The sequence below is a fragment of the Branchiostoma lanceolatum genome, chromosome 1, assembly GCF_035083965.1.
Source record: "Branchiostoma lanceolatum isolate klBraLanc5 chromosome 1, klBraLanc5.hap2, whole genome shotgun sequence".
NCBI lineage: Eukaryota > Metazoa > Chordata > Leptocardii > Amphioxiformes > Branchiostomatidae > Branchiostoma > Branchiostoma lanceolatum.
Window position 1 is genome coordinate 44,273,791 of NC_089722.1, and position 21,797 is coordinate 44,295,587.

At 47.2% G+C, this 21,797-nt stretch overlaps 1 protein-coding gene across 11 annotated transcripts in view; it reads right to left on the bottom strand.

Annotated features, from left to right (window-relative positions):
• LOC136425045 (RNA-binding protein Musashi homolog 2-like) overlaps positions 1 to 21,797 on the bottom strand; it is a 113,439-nt gene that overhangs the window by 12,317 nt on the left and 79,325 nt on the right. For 4 of the 11 annotated variants that reach the window (XM_066413804.1, XM_066413796.1, XM_066413812.1 and 1 more), the window contains 4 exons: positions 8,601 to 8,651; positions 4,444 to 4,515; positions 3,284 to 3,397; positions 947 to 1,096 (listed from right to left, as the gene is read on the bottom strand). In XM_066413804.1, the coding sequence (XP_066269901.1) occupies positions 947 to 1,096; positions 3,284 to 3,397; positions 4,444 to 4,515; positions 8,601 to 8,651 (387 nt within the window). The remainder of the gene's footprint in view (positions 1 to 946; positions 1,097 to 3,283; positions 3,398 to 4,443; positions 4,516 to 8,600; positions 8,652 to 21,797) is intronic. The other 7 variants (XM_066413849.1, XM_066413839.1, XM_066413831.1 and 4 more) reach the window with 5 other exon arrangements.

Here is a 21,797-nt window from a genome sequence, read left to right on the forward strand (position 1 = left end):
AACTGGGTCATCTGAGTGAAGCTGAACGTCATGCGGAGAAGGAAGGCAAAGCTGCGATTAATCAGCCTCCCGAGAATCCCTGGGGACCGGATCGCAAAAGCTCATCCGGAATCGGCTGCATTTAAAACTCGGAAGCAATTAATACTGCAATAGAGTTGGGGTTTGTGGATCAGGGACGGGGAGACGTCATTAGGAGAGTCTGTCGGGACCTACGTCTGGGGCCGGCGGGGGCAGTCGTTACAGAACATCATGCGGCGGGGCTGTCAATCATCCGCAGACGTGGGCTAAATATTCCGCTGCGCTTAGCAACGCAGACGGGAGTAAAACATGGAACAGGAAAATCTGCAGTTTGCTTCAGTCCTATCTTTGATGGTGGTCTTTATTTTACGACTTTTGAACAAAATGCAACAACAATCTTCAGTATGGTTCTGTCATATCTTTGATGCTTTTGCTTTTATTAAACGTCCTTTATTTAATTATTTGCAAAGTTGTGCCAAATTTGCATCTTTGTGTACTTATTTGCATATTTGTGTATTAATTTGCATATTTGTGCATTACACTTTGTATATTCATATCAATGCTCTGATTAACACCTTAGTTGTTGATTTTTTTATCGGACTGAATAAAAAGGAAAAAAATACAATGTAAGGTGGTTGCTTCTTCCCTACCAAAAGCAAAATCAGTCATCATTGGGCAATCATTGCAGAGATTTGGGGGAACCCGGAACTAATAAGGCCAGCCGGGTGTGGAACAGGCAAGTTTGCAGAGGTAAAAAGCTGTACAATTGATGCGTCCAATAAGAAATCATTGCCACAAGAAAAAAAAACAGAGTGATTGGAAATCAGGTCATTCAGGTACAATTTTTGTGTTCCTTATGTTGATCTATAATTAAGAATTGAGGTTTCGGCAGGGGGGGAGGGGGGCAGAAGGAAGAAATGAGACTCACGCTTGTAGTCCTGGTGCATGGGCGAGCTAGTCACACGGGCCGGCTCAGTCTGGGCCAGGGCGGGCCTCAGGGCAGGGCCAACGCTGCCGTAATCGGCAAAATAGGCGCCCCGTTGGTCCCCCGGGGCCATATACTGGTAATCAGGGAAGCCTGGCGTGGGAGGGGGGCAGTCGTCAGCAGCGGCACGGACTAACGTACCGACAAACGCACCGGACTCACGGGCCGGCTCGTGCTGGCTCATCCGGTTACCTTCAGTTACTAAGCTTAGGTTACATTCTCATCGCCATAGCAACGCCATGGCAACCAAAGCCAGCATGAGCCTGCACCATCCGTCCGGTGCACATGAGCGAAACTGGGTCGTGTGTGTTCATTTTGTCTGTGGTGCTGGTGTGCACGTCCCAGGGGGGAGGGGGGCGACCTTGGGAATCAAACGGCCCTGACCTTGCGTTACTCTGGAATACTGGGTGCTGACGCTGTTGGAATCTGTCCCTATCTGCCTCCGGACTTCCCTGATTTTTCCTACGTTCCCCCGAGTTACTGCAGGCCACGAGATACTTCCCCTTTCCTGTCACTGCAACCTTGCCAGAACGCTTATCTGTAATCCGAGAGGACTGCTTAAAAGGAGAAGCAGCCGCATGTGAGATTTGAGGGCTGTTTGGAAGGATGCCACGATGGGCAGCCATGCTTGTCCCGACGTGTTAAGTGCCGAGTTGGCAAGCATGGACACACATCAGCTTCCAGGGAAACATGGTCTCACACCGGCTTCCAGGGAGTGGTCTCACACCAGTCTCCAGGAAGGCATGGCCGCACACCAACTTCCAGGCAGGCATGGTCTCACACCAACCTCCAGGAAAGGAAGGTCTCACACCTTGGACTGCATAACTTCATGTTTTTTTGCGGCAAATTGCAGTTGACAGGTGGGGAGAGGCATGCCGTGCCGAGCGCTGACACTTACCTTTGGGTTGGTGGGAAGCTAAACTACAGCCTAACTCACATCTACACTACAGTCTAACCTACACTACAACCTAAACCACACCTACACTAAAGACTATGTTACCACCACTGCAGACTGTTACCTAGACTACGGCACACACAGAGGCACGGCACAGTCATGACGCAGCTAAGATGCAGGACTGGAGTGAACAGTTAGTCGCTGAGCTACAGTTTCCAGCACCAGAGTCTAGATCTGCTCTAAGGTTAGCTAGTGTGGGGAGGGTGTGTGGAGCCCCCAGGCCTGGCTGCTGAGCCTCTTACAAGTTTGTTTGTTTGAACCTTTGTTTATTCATGATAAGCTCAAATCGGCACGCAGGCCGCTTTTCATGGGACCCTTCATCAACTGGGACCCTTTCGTGTTAAGAAAAAGACTATTTCCCTTAACTGGTCACAAAATTTGTGCTGTTTTGAAGGAAGGTAATGAGGTATGTCTGCAAAAACTTCTCCACACTGAATATTTTGTGGTAAGAACACAATATTTCCATAACTGGTGACATCGTTTCCAGAAAAAAATGGCATAAAAAGCCTCAAAACACTGCGACACTTTTGTATCAAGAACAGGGTTTTTATTTTATTCTTAAATGGTGACAAAATTTGTGCTGTTCTGAAGCAAGGCAAGCAAGTATGTTTGCCAAAGCGTTCAAACAAATCTTGCTGGTCCATTTCTGCCTTTGTAATTTCACTTTGTATTCACACTGCCGTCTGCATACATGTGCTGTTTTCACACCGCACAGTCTGGGTGTGTGTTTTGTATTCCCCTCTCGTACCTTCTCTGCACTAGACAAGTAACTTTCCAGCTGGGCGGATTTTCTATAATCGTGGGAAATGCAGATTTGATGAAAAGGTAAACAGTTCCGACCCCCCGAAGGGTCTGATTTCTGGTCTATTTTGGGGCGTTCCATCTGCAGCCAGGCATGGGGGGTGATGTGTAAGGTGTGAACGAGCACCAGTCAGTAGGTTTAGCTCACTACGTGTAAGTAGAACCAAAACATGCATCATTCGTCTGTTACCATGGCAACGATCAGTTCTACCACAGCGACGAAGTCGGGGTTGTTCTACAGTTGCTGTGTCATGTCTAAGTTTGTTACAGAAGTTTGAGGACTGCCAAATGGATGATTTATCTGCCTCCGTTTGATGAAGTTAGAAATAGAATCTTCCATGCAGCAATGTCAAGTCCAAGAAGGGCTGAACTTCTGGCAGCGAAAGTGAAAGTTAACCCCAACTTCTGGCGGTGGCAGATGCTGAGGTTACCATGGTTACAGAGGTTGCCTAGTAACGTTAGGAGTGGTTGCCTAGCGATATGAGTGACACACAGACAGAGGAAATTAAGAGAAGCGTCCTCACCGGTTCCGGGGTATCCCATGATGCCGCGTCCGCGGGCGCCGCGCGGGCTGGCCCTCCCGGGGGGTCCGTAGGCGGCGGCCGGGAAGCCTGTGGGGAACACGAAATGGCCACTTTCTGTAAGTGACACGGGGGAGGGGGGAAGGGGTGGGGTGGGGAGAGGGGGGTGAGAGCAGAGTTAGAATGTGAGGCCAAACCAGCAGCAGGTGCAACTCATGCAGGTCATGCAACACGTCAACAACAACAACACCACACGTGATGGGTTAGGTCAGGTCAGAGGTCATCACCAGAGCACACAGGGCAGAGGTCATCACTACCAGGTCATCACCACGGTTATGCCCCCACAGTTTATCAACTTGTGTTAAACCTACCGGGTTAACCGAGTTGGGATTGTGATACAGAGTAGAGTCAGGTGACCACTGACCAATCAGCTGTCTTAATAAGCCAGTTCACCGTTTGAATTGCACATGAGCAGTGTGATGCATTGTGGGTAATATGTCAAAGTTGAAGGCCTGAGACTTTAACAAACATGTCTGGGTCCGTGCTGGACATGTGCGAGACACGAACTGTCTACAAGTTAGGGGCCTTCACCTTTGGCCTCACGCATGACCTTTGACCTCACGCATGCGCCGTGCAAACTGTGAACTGGCTCGTTACAAGCTAGCAGCCAATTTGGCACCAGATTCAGCGAGGCAGAAGAAACCAAACAAGGTTCCTACAAATGTAGCTCCACGGTGGATTGTCGGCGTGGTGAAACTGGTCAGTCTGAATTTACAAAGTCGTCTGTCAAATTTCCAACAGAAAGCTGTGTGAAAGCCGGCTGGCTACAGCCATTCCAGGGACTCTTTTGTGGAGTTTATGTATGCTTTACTGCACATTAGCATTTTAATTCTGGTAAGCAATATTTGGGTCCAAAAATCATCAGATTTTTTTTCTTTTGGTCCAATTCCTAGGCATGCTTCCAGGCACATTACTTCTTTTTCTATAGATATTTCATAACATCATCAGAATGGCTTTGAAATTGACATCTGTATTTCGAAATACAGAGCGTCGTCTGTGTCAGTTGGGGTGGCAGTGGGCTCACAAGGAAACTGTGGCCATGGTGGGTTTTGCGTAGCTGTGGGCCCGCTACTGAAACCAGAGCGGGCGGACGAGGTACTCACCAGGGAAGCCGTAGCCGTATCCAGGCGCGAATGGGTAGCCGCGGCCGTAGGCGAAGTTCGGATAAACTCCAGCTGTAAAACACAGAAGGGAAAACGTTTAACCACTTGTCGACTTGTGTTGAACATAACAATCAGGTACAGACCAACAGAAACAGGAAAGTTTGTAAGTCTCTGTTTAAACGCTGACAACCTAATAGAAAGTCATTAACCAGCCATTAACCAGTCATTAACCAGTGACTGACCAGTCAATAACCAGTCATTGACCAACAGCAAACTGGCACACGTTAGGGTCTCCACAGACTTTGTTTGTTCAGTAGTGTGTAGGAGGTTCTAATTTGCAACACAAACTTTTCACAACAGCAGCTAAAGGAGAGTAGAACGTACAGGCTCGGTCCCAGAATGTCACATCAGCATTTCACTAATAGGATAACTTGAGTGTGCAGACACAAAATCTCCTCAATGTTTCCTGAAGAAAAAAATTCTAACGCCAACCCCCTCCCTGCTCTCTGAGAGTCCATGTTCCCCCTTGCCCCTACAGAAGTACAGGTATACCCCCCCCCCCCCAGGCTGTATAGAGACAGCAGGGTTGTGTTCAGAGTCAAGATTGTGGCTGTTCAAAGCCAGGAGGGTTGCTGGTTTGTTGCTGCTGTACAAAGACGGGGGGGTTGTTGTTTAGACTATAATAGGAGACAGGAGGGTTTTCTGCTGTTCCGAGACAGCAGCATTGCTGTCTGTTTCTGCTGTACAAGGACAGCAGGATTGTGTTTTGACTATTATAAATAATAGGAGACAGGAGGGTGGCTGTACAGAGGCAGCAGTGTTGCTGGTTGTTTCTGCTGTTCCGAGACAGCAGGGTTGCTGGTTGGTTGTGCTGTTCCCAAACAGCAGTGTTGCTGGCTGGTTGTTTCTGCTGTTCCGAAACAGCAGTGTTGCTGGTTGTTTGTGCTGTTCCGAAACAGCAGGGTTGCTGGTTGGTTGTTTGTGCTGTTCTGAAACAGCAGGGTTGCTGGTTGTTCCAGTAAAGCCAGAACAAATGGGGGTCAGGCCTGTAATGATGCCGGTGAAGCCGCTTCATTCCGCGGTAAGTAAGACATGTGCCCGGGAGTACCCATGGGCCCCGAATCATGCCCTCGTTATAATTCCATTTGCTGCATTAATCCTACACAAACGCAGCCGTGCTGCTGAATTATTCAGGTTTCCCAACAAGTCGGAGCATTCAGCCGCCGTCTGCAAATGTCAGGCTGACATTCTGGGGGCTGGAGGGTCCATATTTCTCGCACGGAACAATGGGCGGTGTCGCGGCGATAGCCTTGTCCTTCTCCTGCCTTTGTGCCGCTATCCGTCCTGTCAGGGCTGACACACACACGTCTGTTCTACGAACATGAAGGGCTGGAAATACTGGCTGCATACACTTGTCAGTATGTACTTTTGTGCAGCCCCAAATTGGAGCTATATGTGCACCTAATTTTTACTACAACTGCACCTAGATTTTGCATAAGCTGTCATGCTTTAAAAGTACTAGCTGCATAATGTGACGTCACGGAAGTAGAGGATTGATCATTCCTTGACAAAGACTGGAGCTGATCAGCCAAACATTTGGGCAACATCACTTTTTTGTGTGTTGGAAGTTACAACTTTGATTCAAAACACCTGACTGTTGTCATACACCTGGCTGTTGTTACACCCATGGCTGTTGTTACACCCACGACTGTTGTTACACCCATGGCTGTTGTTACACCCACGACTGTTGTTACACCCATGGCTGTTGTTACACCCACGACTGTTGTTACACCCATGGCTGTTGTTACACCCATGGCTGTTGTTACACCCCTGCCTGTTGTTACACCCATGGCTGTTGTTACACCCATGGCTGTTGTTACACCCATGGCTGTTGTTACACCCATGGCTGTTGTTACACCCATCATGGCTGTTGTTACACCCCTGCCTGTTGTTTCAAGTAAAGATCGGGTTCTCACGGGTCACTGGAGGTCAAACCGCACCCAGGAAGGGTTTTATTTACCCGGGTTGGAACTGGGGCGTCTCTTCTCCGCGCCCAATTGGCCGGACGGAATGCGGAGTTCTGGCGGCAGACAGAAATCTCTCCCGTTTCTAGAGGCAGCGAACTGTGAGAGCTACCATCGCACAAACTGCTACTCTCCGGATCGGTTTCGGTTCCAGCGTTCCGGATCGACGCTCCCCCACAGCAGACAACTCACCGACTGTCAGACTCAGCTCACAGTTTTACATTTCAGCCTTTTCCTTCCCAGTTTAGCTCACAAACCTTCCTTTTCTCCCTCCCCTGTTTAGCAGTGTTTTATTCCGAGTCATTAGCAATCCTGTCACAGTGACAGTTGTGGCGGAAGACTTAATTAGACGGCTTGATTGCGGGGAGAAGAAAGAGGCGCACAACAGTTTAACGATCGATGATTACATCCATTGTTCTGGGCAGACCTTTCATTCAAAAAAACCCCTCAGGAGCCGTCATTAATGAACCTTCCCAGGGGAGAGTGCATTAATCCCTCCGTAGGCAGGCAACTGTTGGGTACTGCAGCCTACCAACTTTAAGCACTGCATCTAGGACAGAATGTCATGTGGCTGAACTCAAGGGCACCCCCCTCCCCCTCCCCCACAGATGACATGAACTCAAGGGCACCCCCCTCCCCCAGCCTCACAGATGACCTAAACTCAAGGGCAGCCCCCTTCCCCTTCTCAGAAATGACCTTAACTGAAGGTCACCCCCCCTCCCCCTTCTCACAGTTGACCGAAGCTCAAGGGCACCCCCTCCCCTCCTCACAGATGACCTTTACTCAAGGGTACCCCTCTCCACCTTAATTCTCATAGATGACTGAAACTCAAGGGCACCCCCCTCCCCCTTCTGTGACCTAGGAATGTCCATAATTGTTACAGTGGGTTTATGTAATCATGGACTACAAATGGAGACCTCTTGTTTAGTAATTCAGGATAATTAATGCCCATTTTGGGAGCAAATTGGGTGGAAGCCTCGGCTATTACTGCTTTGAGTGAGGCTTGCAGGGAAGCTTGCAGTTAGCAAAGTGCAGACAGAAGTGTGGGACACGTCTGTTATTGTGCACAGACTTGTCACCTAACTTGTGGGCGGGGGAGGGGATTGTGGTCCAATCTTTTTCACTGGAAACTTGACTCAATGGTCTACATGTGATGCTTCTGCCATGTCCCTACAAAACTCCATCACATTGTCATTACTGATCAGGCAGGAACAGGGCATGGATCTTACTGCTGATGTGACATTCAACTTGACTTTGGAAGAGTAATTCTGGGCTCCCATGCCATCGAAGTAACTACCTTGCAAGATTTCATCGTTTTAGTGTTGTCACATTTCTGTGAAAAGTCTGTGGGGTGAAAAGGAGGCCGATACCCAGCGTGCCAGTTTCCGTATAACAACACGTTCCCATGTATGCAATAATCATTGGCAAGAAAGAACATCAGAGTTGTAGACGGCATGATTCAAGTTTAAACCTTTGATTCAACTTCATGGACTTGATGAAGATTGACTGATTTTTTTTCTTTTGTTGTCAAGGCCACCCTAATTCAGATATTCTTATGTAAAATTTTAGCAAGAGGACATCATGACAACAGAAGGCTGGGGTGAAAACATGCACCTGGCCCTGCTGAATCACTAAAACTGTGCGCACCGAAGTACAGACTTTTCCCTTAGATTCTGTTTTCATATTGATTTTCCTTAGATTCTGTTTTCATATTGATTTTCCTTAGATTCTGTTTTCATATTGATTTTCCAATCTATCAAAGGTTTGTTTTCTTTAATTCCGAGAACCAAGAAGTTAATTTGCTGTGGCTTGAATCAAAGTTGTAAACTTGAATCACAGTTCAGAACTAGCTCTACAGAACTAGCTCTACAGAACTAGCTCTACAGAACTAGCTCTACAGAACTAGCTCTACAGAACTAGCTCTACAGAACTAGCTCTACAGGTTCCCCTCTACCAGGCTGCGCTCTGCAAGAGAACGGGTTATCACACACACGCAGGGTTCCGCCTCGACCCACACCTGCCAATCATGTAACATGACACTCTAGTCGCCGCGGTTACGGCGGAACATGGCTAGGAAGCAGACTACCTGCTGGGAGCTACGTTTTGGGACTACGGGAAGGGCGTGTGACGTACCTTGCATTCCGTCTTCCCTAACAATATCTGGGTGCAGGAGGTATAGGAAACCTGGAGACAAGGGGGCACAAGAGTGATGGACAGCTGTCAGTCATCGGGTTAATATGCAGGGCAATGTACATGATTGGCAGCTGTTAGTCATGTCCCCCGGGAGGGCTGGACTGGCATGCAATAAAACTACTCGGAAACACTACCAATATCACAACTCTGAAACTCTACGTCAACACCAGGAGCAATAAAACAACTCGGAAACTCTACCAAGGAGGAACGGGTCCGGCTAGGCCCAGCTAGGTTCAGCTAGACCCGGCTAGGTTCAGCTAGGCCCGGCTAGGCCCGGCTAGGTTCAGCTAGGCCCGGCTAGGTTCAGCTAGGCCCGGCTAGGCCCAGCTAGGCCCAGCTAGGCCCGGCTAGGTTCAGCTAGGCCCAGCTAGGTTCAGCTAGGCCCGGCTAGGCCCAGCTAGGTTCAGCTAGGCCTGGCTAGGTTCAGCTAGGCCCAGCTAGGCCCAGCTAGGTTCAGCTAGGATGGACTAGTGCTTAGGATGGACTAGTGTTAGTATCATGCAGAACTACATCTTCTACTACTCAACATCAGTATAACATTATCAGACTAAAACACATCAAGGTACAACATACATGATCATACTAACAGTATAAAATCACAAGTAGCAAACACATAACTACATTGTACTCTACTACTACAAGTATTGTGTATATGTAGCTATGAAAACACTGAACTAATGTGTGTAATACAGTAGATGTAGCTAGGAATACACTAAACTAAGATGTGTAATGTACATAGTTACTGAGTAGGTGTACAGAAGAACGCTAAACTAACATGTCATACAGTAAATGTAATTATAGGAACACTAAACTAACATGTATTACAGTAAATGTAATTATAGGATGTAGCCATGAGTACACTAAGCTACAACAGATGTACATGTGTGTTTATAAGTCTGGTGTTTTCAGAATGTCATACAGAATTCAGTTTCTGCATATCCAGAGTTTCATGTATATTTGTAGCTAATATTTGAAGCAGCAAATGCTGCACCAAACTATCCTGGGTTTCGGGAGTGGACTCTTTTGCCAGTCGTTTGCAAAAAAAGGAGCAATTTCCCAAGACGTTTTCACCAGCAGTTTCTTCATATCCCCCTGAAGCTTACTGGTTTGTCCCACAGTTGCCTTCACCCCCCAAAGCTTAGTGGATTGTCCCTTGCCGAATGTTAATTACACAACCCCCTGAAGGGTAGTGAACTGTCCCTTGCTGAATGTTACTTACAGACCTCCCTGAAGGTTACTGAACAGTCCCTTGCTGAATGATAATTACACAGCCCCCTGAAGCTTAGTGAACAGTCCCTTGCTGAATGATAATTACACAGCCCCCTGAAGCTTTGTGAACAGTCCCTTGCTGAATGTTAATTACACAGCCCCCTGAAGCTTAGTGAACAGTCCCTTGCTGAATGTTAATTACCCAGCCCCCTGAACATTAGTGAACAGTCCCTTGCTGAATGTTAATTACACAGCCCCCTGAGTGGTGCCTATCTGAGTCCCTGGCAGTGATGTGCAGTAATATATTATTAGCCCCAGGCCAGATTATGCAGATTACTGCCACCGTACTTCTGCAGAAGTTGATGTTTACTCCGGTAAAATACTAAGTACAAGAATGCAGACATACATGCAGCAGTACGCATTAGATGCTAATAAATGCTTTGTTAATGTTATGCCTGTACATGTATTTCTGTACCATGGTCTAAAATATGCCTCATCATTAGAACTACTACTAACTAAAAAAAGGTAAAAAGGTACTTCAGCAAAAGTTTACTCTGGTTAAATTAAGACACTATGGATGCAAATATAACGGGGAAGATAGACTGTTCATAAAGGCTTTTAATGCCTGTTGTTTCTGTACCATGGTCATGGGGGTCCCGACGATGCTTCATGCTGAATTCAGGAGAACCCCCTACAAATTAAGGGGTTTGTCAAGTTTCTCTGGTTCAGACTGCAATAGAACTATGTGGGGCTTGATCCTGAGCAGAATCAGCACTTCCTAACTGCCTGCCTGCCTAGTGCGAGACTGATTCGCTCATGGAACATGCATGCCGGGGTTTGTGCCGGCTGACTCTAAGACAAGCACACAAGGAGCCATGTGTGTGGGGTGGGGGGCTCTGGTACCCTTCTCCAATCTGCCTGTGCAGAATCAGTGCTTCCGTGGCCTGGTGCGGGACTGATTCGCTCATGGAACATGCATGCCGGGGTTTGTGCCGGCTGACTCTTAGACAAGCACGCAGGGAAGCTGTGCGTGGGGTGGGGGGGTTTCTACCCTTCTCCAATCTGCATGTGCAGAATCAGTGCTTCTGTGGCCTGGTGCGAGACTGATGCGCTCATGAAACATGCATGGCGGGTTTGTGCCGGCTGACTCACACAGACGCCGTGTGTTCGTGCCGGGAGAAAAGCAATTCTTCCAGGCGACTGCCTCTCAGCTGAACTGCCAAAAATCGCTCCCATCCCAGACAGACCCCCCATAGAAGGGATTGCTGTACTTATAAATGAAAGGAACTTCCATTTGCCAGGATAGACAAAAGTACTTTACATGTTTTTGCAACTATGTGGTATCTTGGTATTCTAAAACGTAACAATGTCTGCAAAATCACTTCATTTCTTTTTCTGGCTGTAGCATCATAGTTTATCCACAGTGGGGGTTGGGTCTGTTTTCATCTAGTAGCAGCCTAACCATGTCATACAGCAACAACAGCTGTCCATCACACACGCCAATCATCACCATGACGACTACCCTGTCACCATGACAATGACCCAGCAAGACATTTGCAAATCAAGATTTTATTTCCTGTTGATTTGTTTGTGACGTGCGAGTGATTCGGCCCTGTGATAGCTTCAGAGAGGTTTGGAGTGAGTGAGTGAGTGAGTGAGTGAGTGAGTGAGTGAGTGAGTGAGTGAGTGAGTGAACTCAGGTCCCCGTGTTTGTGACATTTTGCCCTGGAGAAGTTTGGAGTGAGTGAGAGCGTGAGGTTTGGAGCAGGCCTGAGTAAGTGAGGTTTGAATGAGGCCTGAGTTAAGAGGTGAGGTTTCAGGCAGGCAAGAGTGATTTAGTAATGGCTCCTGCCCTGTTGCGTAACTCGTCTGTCGTCAGCCCCACATACCAGACATTCAGCCCCCCCCCCCCCTCTCCCAGCCACACCATGAAAGGCAATCCTGTAGTGCCACACATGACCCACTTTGCTACTTCCCGTTTTCTATGTCAACCCTCAAACATCTCACTGATCTCAGGCCAGTCCAAGACAATAACCTTGTTCTCAGGCCAGTCCAAGGCTGTAGCCTGGTTCTCAGGCCAGTCCAAGGCAGTAGCCTGGTTCTCAGGCCAGTCCAAGACAATAACCTTGTTCTCAGGCCAGTCCAAGGCTGTAGCCTGGTTCTCAGGCCAGTCCAAGGCGGTAGTCTGGTTCTCAGGCCAGTCCAAGGCAGTAGTCTGGTTCTCAGGCCAGTCCAAGGCAGTAGCCTGGTTCTCAGGCCAGCCCAAGACAATAACCTTGTTCTCAGGCCAGTCAAAGTCAGTAGCCTGGTTCTCAGGCCAGTCCAAGGCAGTAGCCTGGTTCTCAGGCCAGTCCAAGGCAGTAGCCTGGTTCTCAGGCCAGTCCAAGGCGGTAGTCTGGTTCTCAGGCCAGTCAAAGTCAGTAGCCTGGTTCTCAGGCCAGCCCAAGACAATAACCTTGTTCTCAGGCCAGTCCAAGGCAGTAGTCTGGTTCTCAGGCCAGTCCAAGGCAGTAGCCTGGTTCTCAGGCCAGCCCAAGACAATAACCTTGTTCTCAGGCCAGTCCAAGGCAGTAGCCTGGTTCTCAGGCCAGTCCAAGGCAGTAGACTGGTTCTCAGGCCAGTCCAAGGCAGTAGCCTGGTTCTCAGGCCAGTCCAAGGCAGTAGCCTGGTTCTCAGGCCAGTCCAAGACTGTAGCCTGGTTCTCAGGCCAGTCTAAGGCAGTAGCCTGGTTCTCAGGCCAGTCAAAGTCAGTAGCCTGGTTCTCAGGCCAGTCCAAGGCGGTAGTCTGGTTCTCAGGCCAGTCCAAGGCAGTAGTCTGGTTCTCAGGCCAGTCCAAGGCAGTAGCCTGGTTCTCAGGCCAGCCCAAGACAATAACCTTGTTCTCAGGCCAGTCAAAGTCAGTAGCCTGGTTCTCAGGCCAGTCCAAGGCAGTAGCCTGGTTCTCAGGCCAGTCCAAGGCAGTAGCCTGGTTCTCAGGCCAGTCCAAGGCAGTAGACTGGTTCTCAGGCCAGTCCAAGGCAGTAGCCTGGTTCTCAGGCCAGTCCAAGGCAGTAGCCTGGTTCTCAGGCCAGTCCAAGACTGTAGCCTGGTTCTCAGGCCAGTCTAAGGCTGTAGTCTGGTTCTCAGGCCAATCAAAGTTCTGTCCGAGACAAAAAAGGATGTCTAATTCATACATAGCTGCACATCACTTTACAGGGCTCCAAATACAAATAGCAGCTCTGGTGTACCAGTCTGTAACTGTAAGCTTCCCTGCTCCCCCCCCCAAAAAAAAATTGGTGTCCCCCTTATCAACAGTGGTCCCCCCCACCAGACCCCTCCTCGATTAGTGGTTCCCTCCTGCCTGGAATCTGATCCCAAACCCATCAACAGTGGTTCTCCCCTGCAAGTGTAAAAGCTTCATTTATCAACCTCCCCCTACCACTACCTATATTGCTTTCCCCAGTAATAGCTTTATTTGTGACCCACCACCAACAACAGTGGTTCTCCCCCTGAACTAACAGTGAATCCCCCCTGACAGCTTTATTTATTTGAACTCCCTAGAACTAATAGTGAATCCCCCCTGACAGCTTTATCTATTTGATCTCTCCAGAACTAATAGTGAATCCCCCCTGACAGCTTTATTTATTTGATCTCCCCAGAACTAATAGTGAATCCCCCCTGACAGCGTTATTTATTTGATCTGCCCTACAGCTAATAGCCAACCTCCACTCTGGGAGCCCGGGAGGTTAAAGGTCGCCCCTTTCCTAGTTGTTAAAATAAATGTATTTTCTGTTCAGGTCTGGAGTCGGGAATCCTGAATGGATTTCTGGCGGCTGCCAGTGTGGGGCTATTACAGCTTCATGTTGGAGACCACCACGTTGAATGGAGGCCCATTACGCTTATTTCTCAACTGGCGTAGTGGTATTTTACAAGAATCTACTTGTCTAATAATGTGGTAAATGTTGATATGACCTCCAAACTGACCAAAAAATCTCTCATTACATGTGGACTGAAAAGAATTTAATCCCGCCACGGGTATCCTAAGAACTTTTCATCTTTCATTTTCAAAATCTCCTCACTGTGGAAGGCCCCAAAACCCTTTCACACCCTCCTGAACCCTCTTATATACCCCCCCCCCCCCACATCAGAAAACTTGTTACATACCCTGCCCCTCTGCCCCTCCACATTAGTGAACTCCACCCAGATTGCAGGTTGGCAGATTGAAAGATTTGCCTCCCAACTTCTGACTACCGGTCCCGTAATCGTGACTACCGGTCCCGTAATCGTGACTGCCGGTCCCGTAATCGGCTACATCGGGGTTCAAACGGCGCCTTCCTCGGGGTGCACTTACTCTTGTGCAGCGCTGAGATTGCCGGAGGGACTTTTCACTTCAAATAGTCGCTAGGGAATCTAAATCTCTGGTGCCCGTCCAAATCTACACCGAGCAGCATCAGATGTGGGGAATGAGAGGGCACGGCAAGAACCCATTCTACATAAATAACAGCCACTTTCACTTTTCTGTCTCCTTACTATCACTTTAGTCTTCTTATCTTCACTTTCATTTTTACCTCTGACTCCTTAAAGAACTTTGGAGGCGACTTTTAACCCACAGAGCGAAAGCCTCGCAGCGTCACCAACGAACATCTGACCAGGCGTTGGGATACTTTTAAAAAAAATACTTTCACAAGAAGTTGAAAGATTGATGAGAGAAGTTTCTGACATGTAAGATTTATTTCTTGGTTATCCTTGCTGACGTCAAGCCTCTGACCTCATGCACGAGGCGTCTTTAAGTACTGAAAACTTCACTTGTTCATTTTTCATCACCAAAAGTTTCCCGAGTGAGGAAAGTTTCTGACAGGTGAGATTTATTCCTTGGTTATCCCGCGTGACACCTGACATGCCGGGCGGTTAATAGAGTGAAGTCGGGGAGACAAATTTGGCACCCAGAGATCAGTCAGAGCTCCCTGTTTGACACGACGTCACCAAACATGGTTTACTCCAGAACATTCCACCGTTTCAGCCAAACACAAAACCTGCTGCTAACATTGACTTACATAACTGTGCAGGACTCTCATCTTCAGTTCAAGCAAGTCTGCCCAGTAAAAGTGCAGTTTTCAACACAAATATGACGATTTCTTCCCTGCGAGTTTCTGCCTGACCAGATCGCGGTCGGCTCTGTGACATTTCTGGATCAGAGGTGTCGTTAGTCGGGGGTTAAAGATAGTGCATCAACGTCTTAAGGGCGCTGTGTCACTGTCTTACGGCACTGTGTCTCTGTCTGTCGGACCTTAGATGGGCGGAGGTTTAATTAAGTCAGCTGTGGAGGTAAAGAGCACGACCTTTACTTCCCCGCTGAGATGGATGACTCGCGGAGCCGTGATGAAAGTCCGGAGTTCCGAACTGGGACACTCCGACAAACCGTCGACACTCGGCCAAACCCTCGACACCTCCGGAGAAATTCATCACCCCGACAAAGGTTCCTACTGACAGGACAGGCGGCGGCCATTCACACCTGATGTGGGTCATATCAGGGGAGCTTACACATGTGTACAGGGTTAGTGTGTGCAGGGGGTAGGTGTATAGGGGGGGAGCATATACATGTGTACAGGGTTAGTGTGTACAGGGGAGCTTATACATGTGTACAGGGTTAGTGTATACAGGGGAGCTTATACATGTGTACAGGGTTAGTGTATACAGGGGAGCTTATACATGTGTACAGGGTTAGTGTATACAGGGGGGGTTGTATAGGGGGGGGAGCATATACAGGGAGGGTGTATACAGGGGGGCATATATCAGCTGTGTGCATGAAGCCTTCTGACAGGTAGCCTACCCAGGAAACAGGCCATGACGGATCCACAGGCAGCTGGAGTGGCTAGAATTCGAATGTACCGGCACAGTCAGCTGTATCCATGTAGCCCCACAGGCCGCACTGTTTGACAAACGATAGAAACTCGCCGCCCGGCACAACCAACAGGTCATACCTGATCCACAGTCGGTAACTTGTAGCCACGTAACGCTGGCAAGCGCCGCCGTGTGACAAACGACAGAAACTCGCCGCCTAGTTCAAAACCAACTGCCGCTTAATCTGGGGTCACCCTGCAGTGTGTTCACCTGTTCCAAGGTCACGCCCTTCAGCTGACAGATCGTACCACCATGACCTTCAGGATGTGCACAATTTCCTCAAAGTCAATCGTGGCGCCTGACATATGCCTCAGTCTTATGCGGTTACTTACACACACCTACATCTACAAAGGTGATTTAATGTGCGACCTTCAGAAAAGCTGCCAGGGTGACCTCTACCCTGACCTTGCCAAGGTCAAACTTGCACCACAGCTGAGGGATGAGATCAGCTAACTTGAACCAAGTGACCCGCCTCCCCCTTCCTGCTCTTCTAGTAACTTACTTATCTTAGGCTTCGGCTCAATTCTTAATACCCTATTCAGCAAGAAAACCAACACACCAAAAACAAAACCACCCAACACTTCACAACAGAAACACCTAGAGAGGAGTGATATACCTGAACAGGTGTGTGCCAGACCTGTGCCAGGTGTGCTTAGTTAAGGTGTGACAGGTGGAGTTTGTCAGGTGGTGTGTATTTTGTCCTTCTGTAGTTATTACTGCTGTTTGTTTACAGTTGAGATTTCCTCGAATATGGCGGTAACCGTGACGACACACCAATCAGCTGGGATGCTGTTTTCAGTCTTTTTCTGTCTTTCTCTGAGAATTTCTATTCCCACTAAACTGATACTTGGATGAAGGTTAGACATCCAGGTAATAAGATACGCAAAGTACCAGTTGCTCAAGAAACTGGATAAAATCTGGAAACAGGCATTTCGTCTGTAACAGTCACCGGACAAAAGACAGTGGATGCTGTCTGAAACCTCTAAGTATTTCCAAACCTTGCCCACTGAACAGCGTTGGCATGGCTGGTAAGACGATGACAATAGGTATATATATAATAGAACTCACAGACTTGGCAGAACCAGACAAGTGTGAGTGAGTCCAGTTTGAAGCAGGTTCTGTTGGCAGCTGCAGCTCATCAGCCTGCTATTGTCAGCCCAACTCCGACCTCCGCCCACAATTGATTACTACCCCCCTCTGCTGGTAATTCAGCTTGACCGTGTAACCTAACATTAACCTCTTTCTTAACAACCGAGTCCGATCGGATAATTGAGCAACTTTCATAAACAAAACTGCAGAGAGCCGTGTCAAAGGCGTGAAATTATGAAAAATGTTGTCAAAAACAGAAGTGCAGAAGGACTTGCTCTGGTCTGAATATTCGAATGGTAACATTGTTGTCATGACCCATGACCTGGCATTGACCCCTGACCCATGAGGCATTTCATTCTTCTGAACAAAAATGAAGGCTTTGAATTCATAAAAATCAGTGAGAAGCTTATTTAGTGACTGCCTAAAATGTTTACCTAGTATTACATGAGTGTAGTATTCTCTATTGCTGTAAAATCCACCTTAACAGTCTGACTTCTGCATTAAACATCCGCAGATTTCTGCTCTGACGACTGACTTAACTGCAGCATTTATCTCACCTCGACGCCTCGCTTTAAACACCCGCCATTTGGCAATCGCGCCGAGTGACTGCCCATCATGCAGTAGAGATTAACTTGTGAGTAACTCGCTTAAGGGCACAGGATTCCTGTCTTACTGCTTTATGAGGGAAACACAAGAAGCTTGTGTGACGTCTGGGCAGTAGGTAAAACTTCCCCAGCCTGAACTCTGGACAGGACAGAATCACAGCTTTCCTGGCTCTGGCCGGAGGAAATCTTTGGAGGGAAATTTGCCCTCAGGTAGACTTCACAGTGACTGTCGTAATCTTGACATTAAATAACTACTGAGGGAAGGAGGGGCTTAGCAGTCACGCACAGGGAGAGTCCATTAGCTACCGAGGGAGGGGCTTAGCAGTCATGCACAGGGAGTGTCCATTAGCTACCGAGGGAGGGGCGTAGCAGTCACGCACAGGGAGTGTCCATTAGCTACCGAGGGAGGGGCTCAGCAGTCACGCACAGGGAATGTCCATTAACTATCAAGGGAGGGGCTCAGCAAGCACAGAGAACGTCCACTAACCACCAAGGGAGGGGCTGAACAGTCATGCACAGGGAACATTCACACTGACATTGTTAGCCCATAATCACTTCCATAACACCCCCAAACTGTTACTGTCTTGTCCCTGGTAAATCAACTTCCCTCCCCATAGCATTACTGGCTTGTCCCTATCAGTCCATATTTCTCCATCCCCCTGGCTTGTCCCTGGTTAGTCCCCCCCTCAGCGTTACTGGCTAGTCCCTATTCAGTCCTTCTCCCCCTTAGTATTACTGGCTAGCCCCTGGTGAGACCCTTCCCCCTCAGTATTACTGGCTAGTCCCTAGTTAGCCCCCCTCCCCTTAAGTATTACTGACTAGTCCCCAGTTAGCCCCCCTTCCCACCCTGTAATTTGCTGGTCCTGTAGTCTGGATGTTTAACTATAAGTGATGGTGGCAGACCTCCGTTCGGTGCAAATGGCATATAGATTCTTACAAGATCAATTCTCAAGGATTCTCCAAAGGTGGCGGGTGACCTTGGGATGCTGTCTTGAAGGATAAAAGTGTAGCTGAGAAGGTCAAACTAGAAGGGATTCTGTCATGAGAACTCAAAGTCACACACGGAAATACAGGACGGCTTCAGACTACATTTTGTATTTTAAATTCATAAATATAATCAGGACAATTATTGCAGTAATTTTAAAATCAAAACCTTTTAAGAACTGAATAATCATGGATGTGCAAATGATGGGAAAATGCACACTATAGTTTGACTTACATTATTCTTTTCGTGTCAGATAAAATCACTCCGTGATATTATTCCCTGTCTATTCCCATTGCCCTGCACTCAGGGATATACATGTGTAAGCTTAGGGCTACTCTAATCTAATCTGTTGTTTCTCAGACTTGTTAATGTAAAATTGCAGCAAGTTGACATCACTAAGAGCAGAAAGCTGGGGGGAAAACTTGCCTCTGACTATATTCACTTCCTGAAACTGTGTGTACCAAGGTACAGACTTTTCCTCAGACTCTGTTTTCACGTTGATCTTCTAATCAAACATAATCATTTTAATCCGATTATCAAATCCAAAAACCCAGCAATCATATTGGTGTGGCCCAAAAGGTAAAAAGGCGCGGTCTTCTTGGCCCAAAAGGTAAAAAGGCACGGTCCCCGACCCTTCAGCAGACTGTACTGGGGATATAACTGGTAAGAAGGCACCGTACTCAGGGATATATCAAACTAAGGAAACGTCTCGGGAGCCTTCTGAAGAAGTCGTTTGTCAGGCTACACTCCTTAAGACGCTGATGGAGGTGACTGCGAGGAGATTTTCTAAGATATCGCTCCTGTCTTGAGGGAACCCACCCTGAGAGTACATTATCCCTCTGAAATTGCTCATGTATAATTACACAATGGTCTGATCTGAGGGGGGCTTTTGTCGTCTCGACAACACAAAGTTTCTTCTCTTGTGTCTTCAAACTTCTCTGTGCTGGGTACACATGCCCAAATTGTGCACCTAATTTTCTACTATTATGCACTGGTGCACCTGGATATTTGTGTAGGTTACGTATGGAAAGGCACTATTGTTCACGGTATTCAGCATAATAAATTATCATTTCAGTGTCAGAAAAATAACTTTGTCGTAATCTTTTTTCTTTAATTTTGAAGTTAGCTATAGAATTTCAGATGTAAGTTCTGGAGAGAGGCATTAAGGTTTGTAATTAGGTTTTGCTGTATTTTTGTGTGCCTAAAATTTTTTAATATTCTCAGAAATGAATTTTGAGCCCGGAATCCTGTTGTTGATATCAAAGAATATTGATAGTCTAATATTGTGACGTAAGTTATAGAATTTCATATTCAAGCTCATCCATTTGGCTGTAACTTAAATGATTAGGATTTGCTGAAATTCTCCTTTATTTTACGTTGTGCACCCAAACATTTTCTACATTTCGAGGTAAGCTGCATCCGTCCCAAAAAACTAATTTCCTTGTTGATATCAATGAAAGTATCAATAACAGCTTATTGATCGGCGCGTGCGGAGAGTGACGCGTCATTGGTTGATCGGAGCGTGACGTGTGATTGGTTGATCGGAGCGTGACGTGTGATTGGTGGCGAGATCTGCGGGCTGACGTCACGGCCGCCGATGGCAGCGATACGACCCAAACCCAATCAGCCCTGCCCAGCCAAAACACCATTATTTATTTACGCTCTCGCCGCCGCCATCTTGCTTTAGTGTGTTGCCCACCCTTTATGCTACATTACCGGGGATGCATTATTCATCCAGCTTGTGTCGAGTGATCATCTTTTGTGCCCTGATTTGTTGTGATTTTCTAACGGCTCCCTTGGAAATCAGTTGCCAAGCTAACTGAAGGGACCACCCTAAAGATTTATGAATAAATAAATAATCATGGAACATCCACATTAAAAAAAGCCATAAAATCTCAAAAACAATAAAATAGGCTCAGAGAAATTTGCCTCAGAGAAAATAACAACAAAGCAAAACCTTCCGAAACAGAAAATTGTTTTAGAGCCAGCCGCATGAATCATCATAACATAATGGAAGTCTGACGTGTAATTAGATCAGTGTTATTGACATTTCTGATGTCATTTATCATGTTGATGTATGGAGGTGATCAACTGTTTCATATTTGGGCTTGTTTTATGCATGAATATAATCATCTTCATAATCATAATTTCACAGACAAGACCAAAACATTAACTACAGCCCACATTGTCTAAGCCTCCGGAATAACACTAATGATTCTTCATTAACGAGCTGGTATTAATTAATACCTGTGAATGCGTAATGTTGCATGTTAACGAAGGGATATCTGTGAACAGTGGTTAGGTGCAGGATTAGATTTGGGGTGAAATTTGGCCGTACGAAAACATTAACTACAGCCCACATTGTCTAAGCCTCCGGAATAACACTAATGATTCTTCATTAACGAGCTGGTATTAATTAATACCTGTGAATGGGTAATGTTGCATGTTAACGAAGGTTTTCCGTCAGGGATATCTGTGAACGGTGGTTAGGGGCAGGATTAGATTTGGGGCGAAATCTGGCCATACGGTGGTTTGTAACGTAGTTATACTGTAATTCACTTTAAGTTCACGGTAGCAAAATTTCACGGTGTAAGAAAAAGGGACATTTTCACTGAACTTTAACTTCACGGTGGTAGCAAGTGATTTACAGAAAGGATGTGTGGAGGAATCATAAATAGGTTTTTCACGGTGATGATAAGTTCACGGTCCAGAGGTGACAGTGAAAACAGTGAACTTAAAGTTACAGTGAAAGAAAGAAGAATTACAGTAGCAGGAGGAATGTTAACAGCATCAGCTGAGCCTCCTCCCCGTATCAGTACCGTCATCAGCACCAAAGCCACTTCCCACGCGCCAAATACCCAACCAGCACTCCAAAGGGGTCTGACATCATATTTGGGTGATCAGAAATAACAGGTTCGCTCACTTAATGGTGCTCCAAGGCCATATATCTGCCATATCACCATACACATGCGGGCATATATCTGCCATATCACCATACACATGCGGACATATATCTGCAATATCACCATACACAGAAGGCCATATATCTCCCAAATCACAGTACACGTGAGGCCTTTATACATATATATCCCATATCACCCCGGCGCCTACGATACTCCAGATATCCCCATTTTTTTCTCCATATCAGCCTGTACTCCTACAGTCAAGATACTCAGTTGAGTGGCTGTATATCTTCTATTTCAGCCCAGCTCCTACAATACTCCTACAGATATGTGTATCTCAGTGGAATAGTTGTATACATGTATCTCCCATATATGGGTCCTACAGATACATGTATCTCCCATATATGGATTGGGTCCTACCGATACGTGGATCTCGGCGGAATGGCTGTGTGTTGGGAAGTAAAAC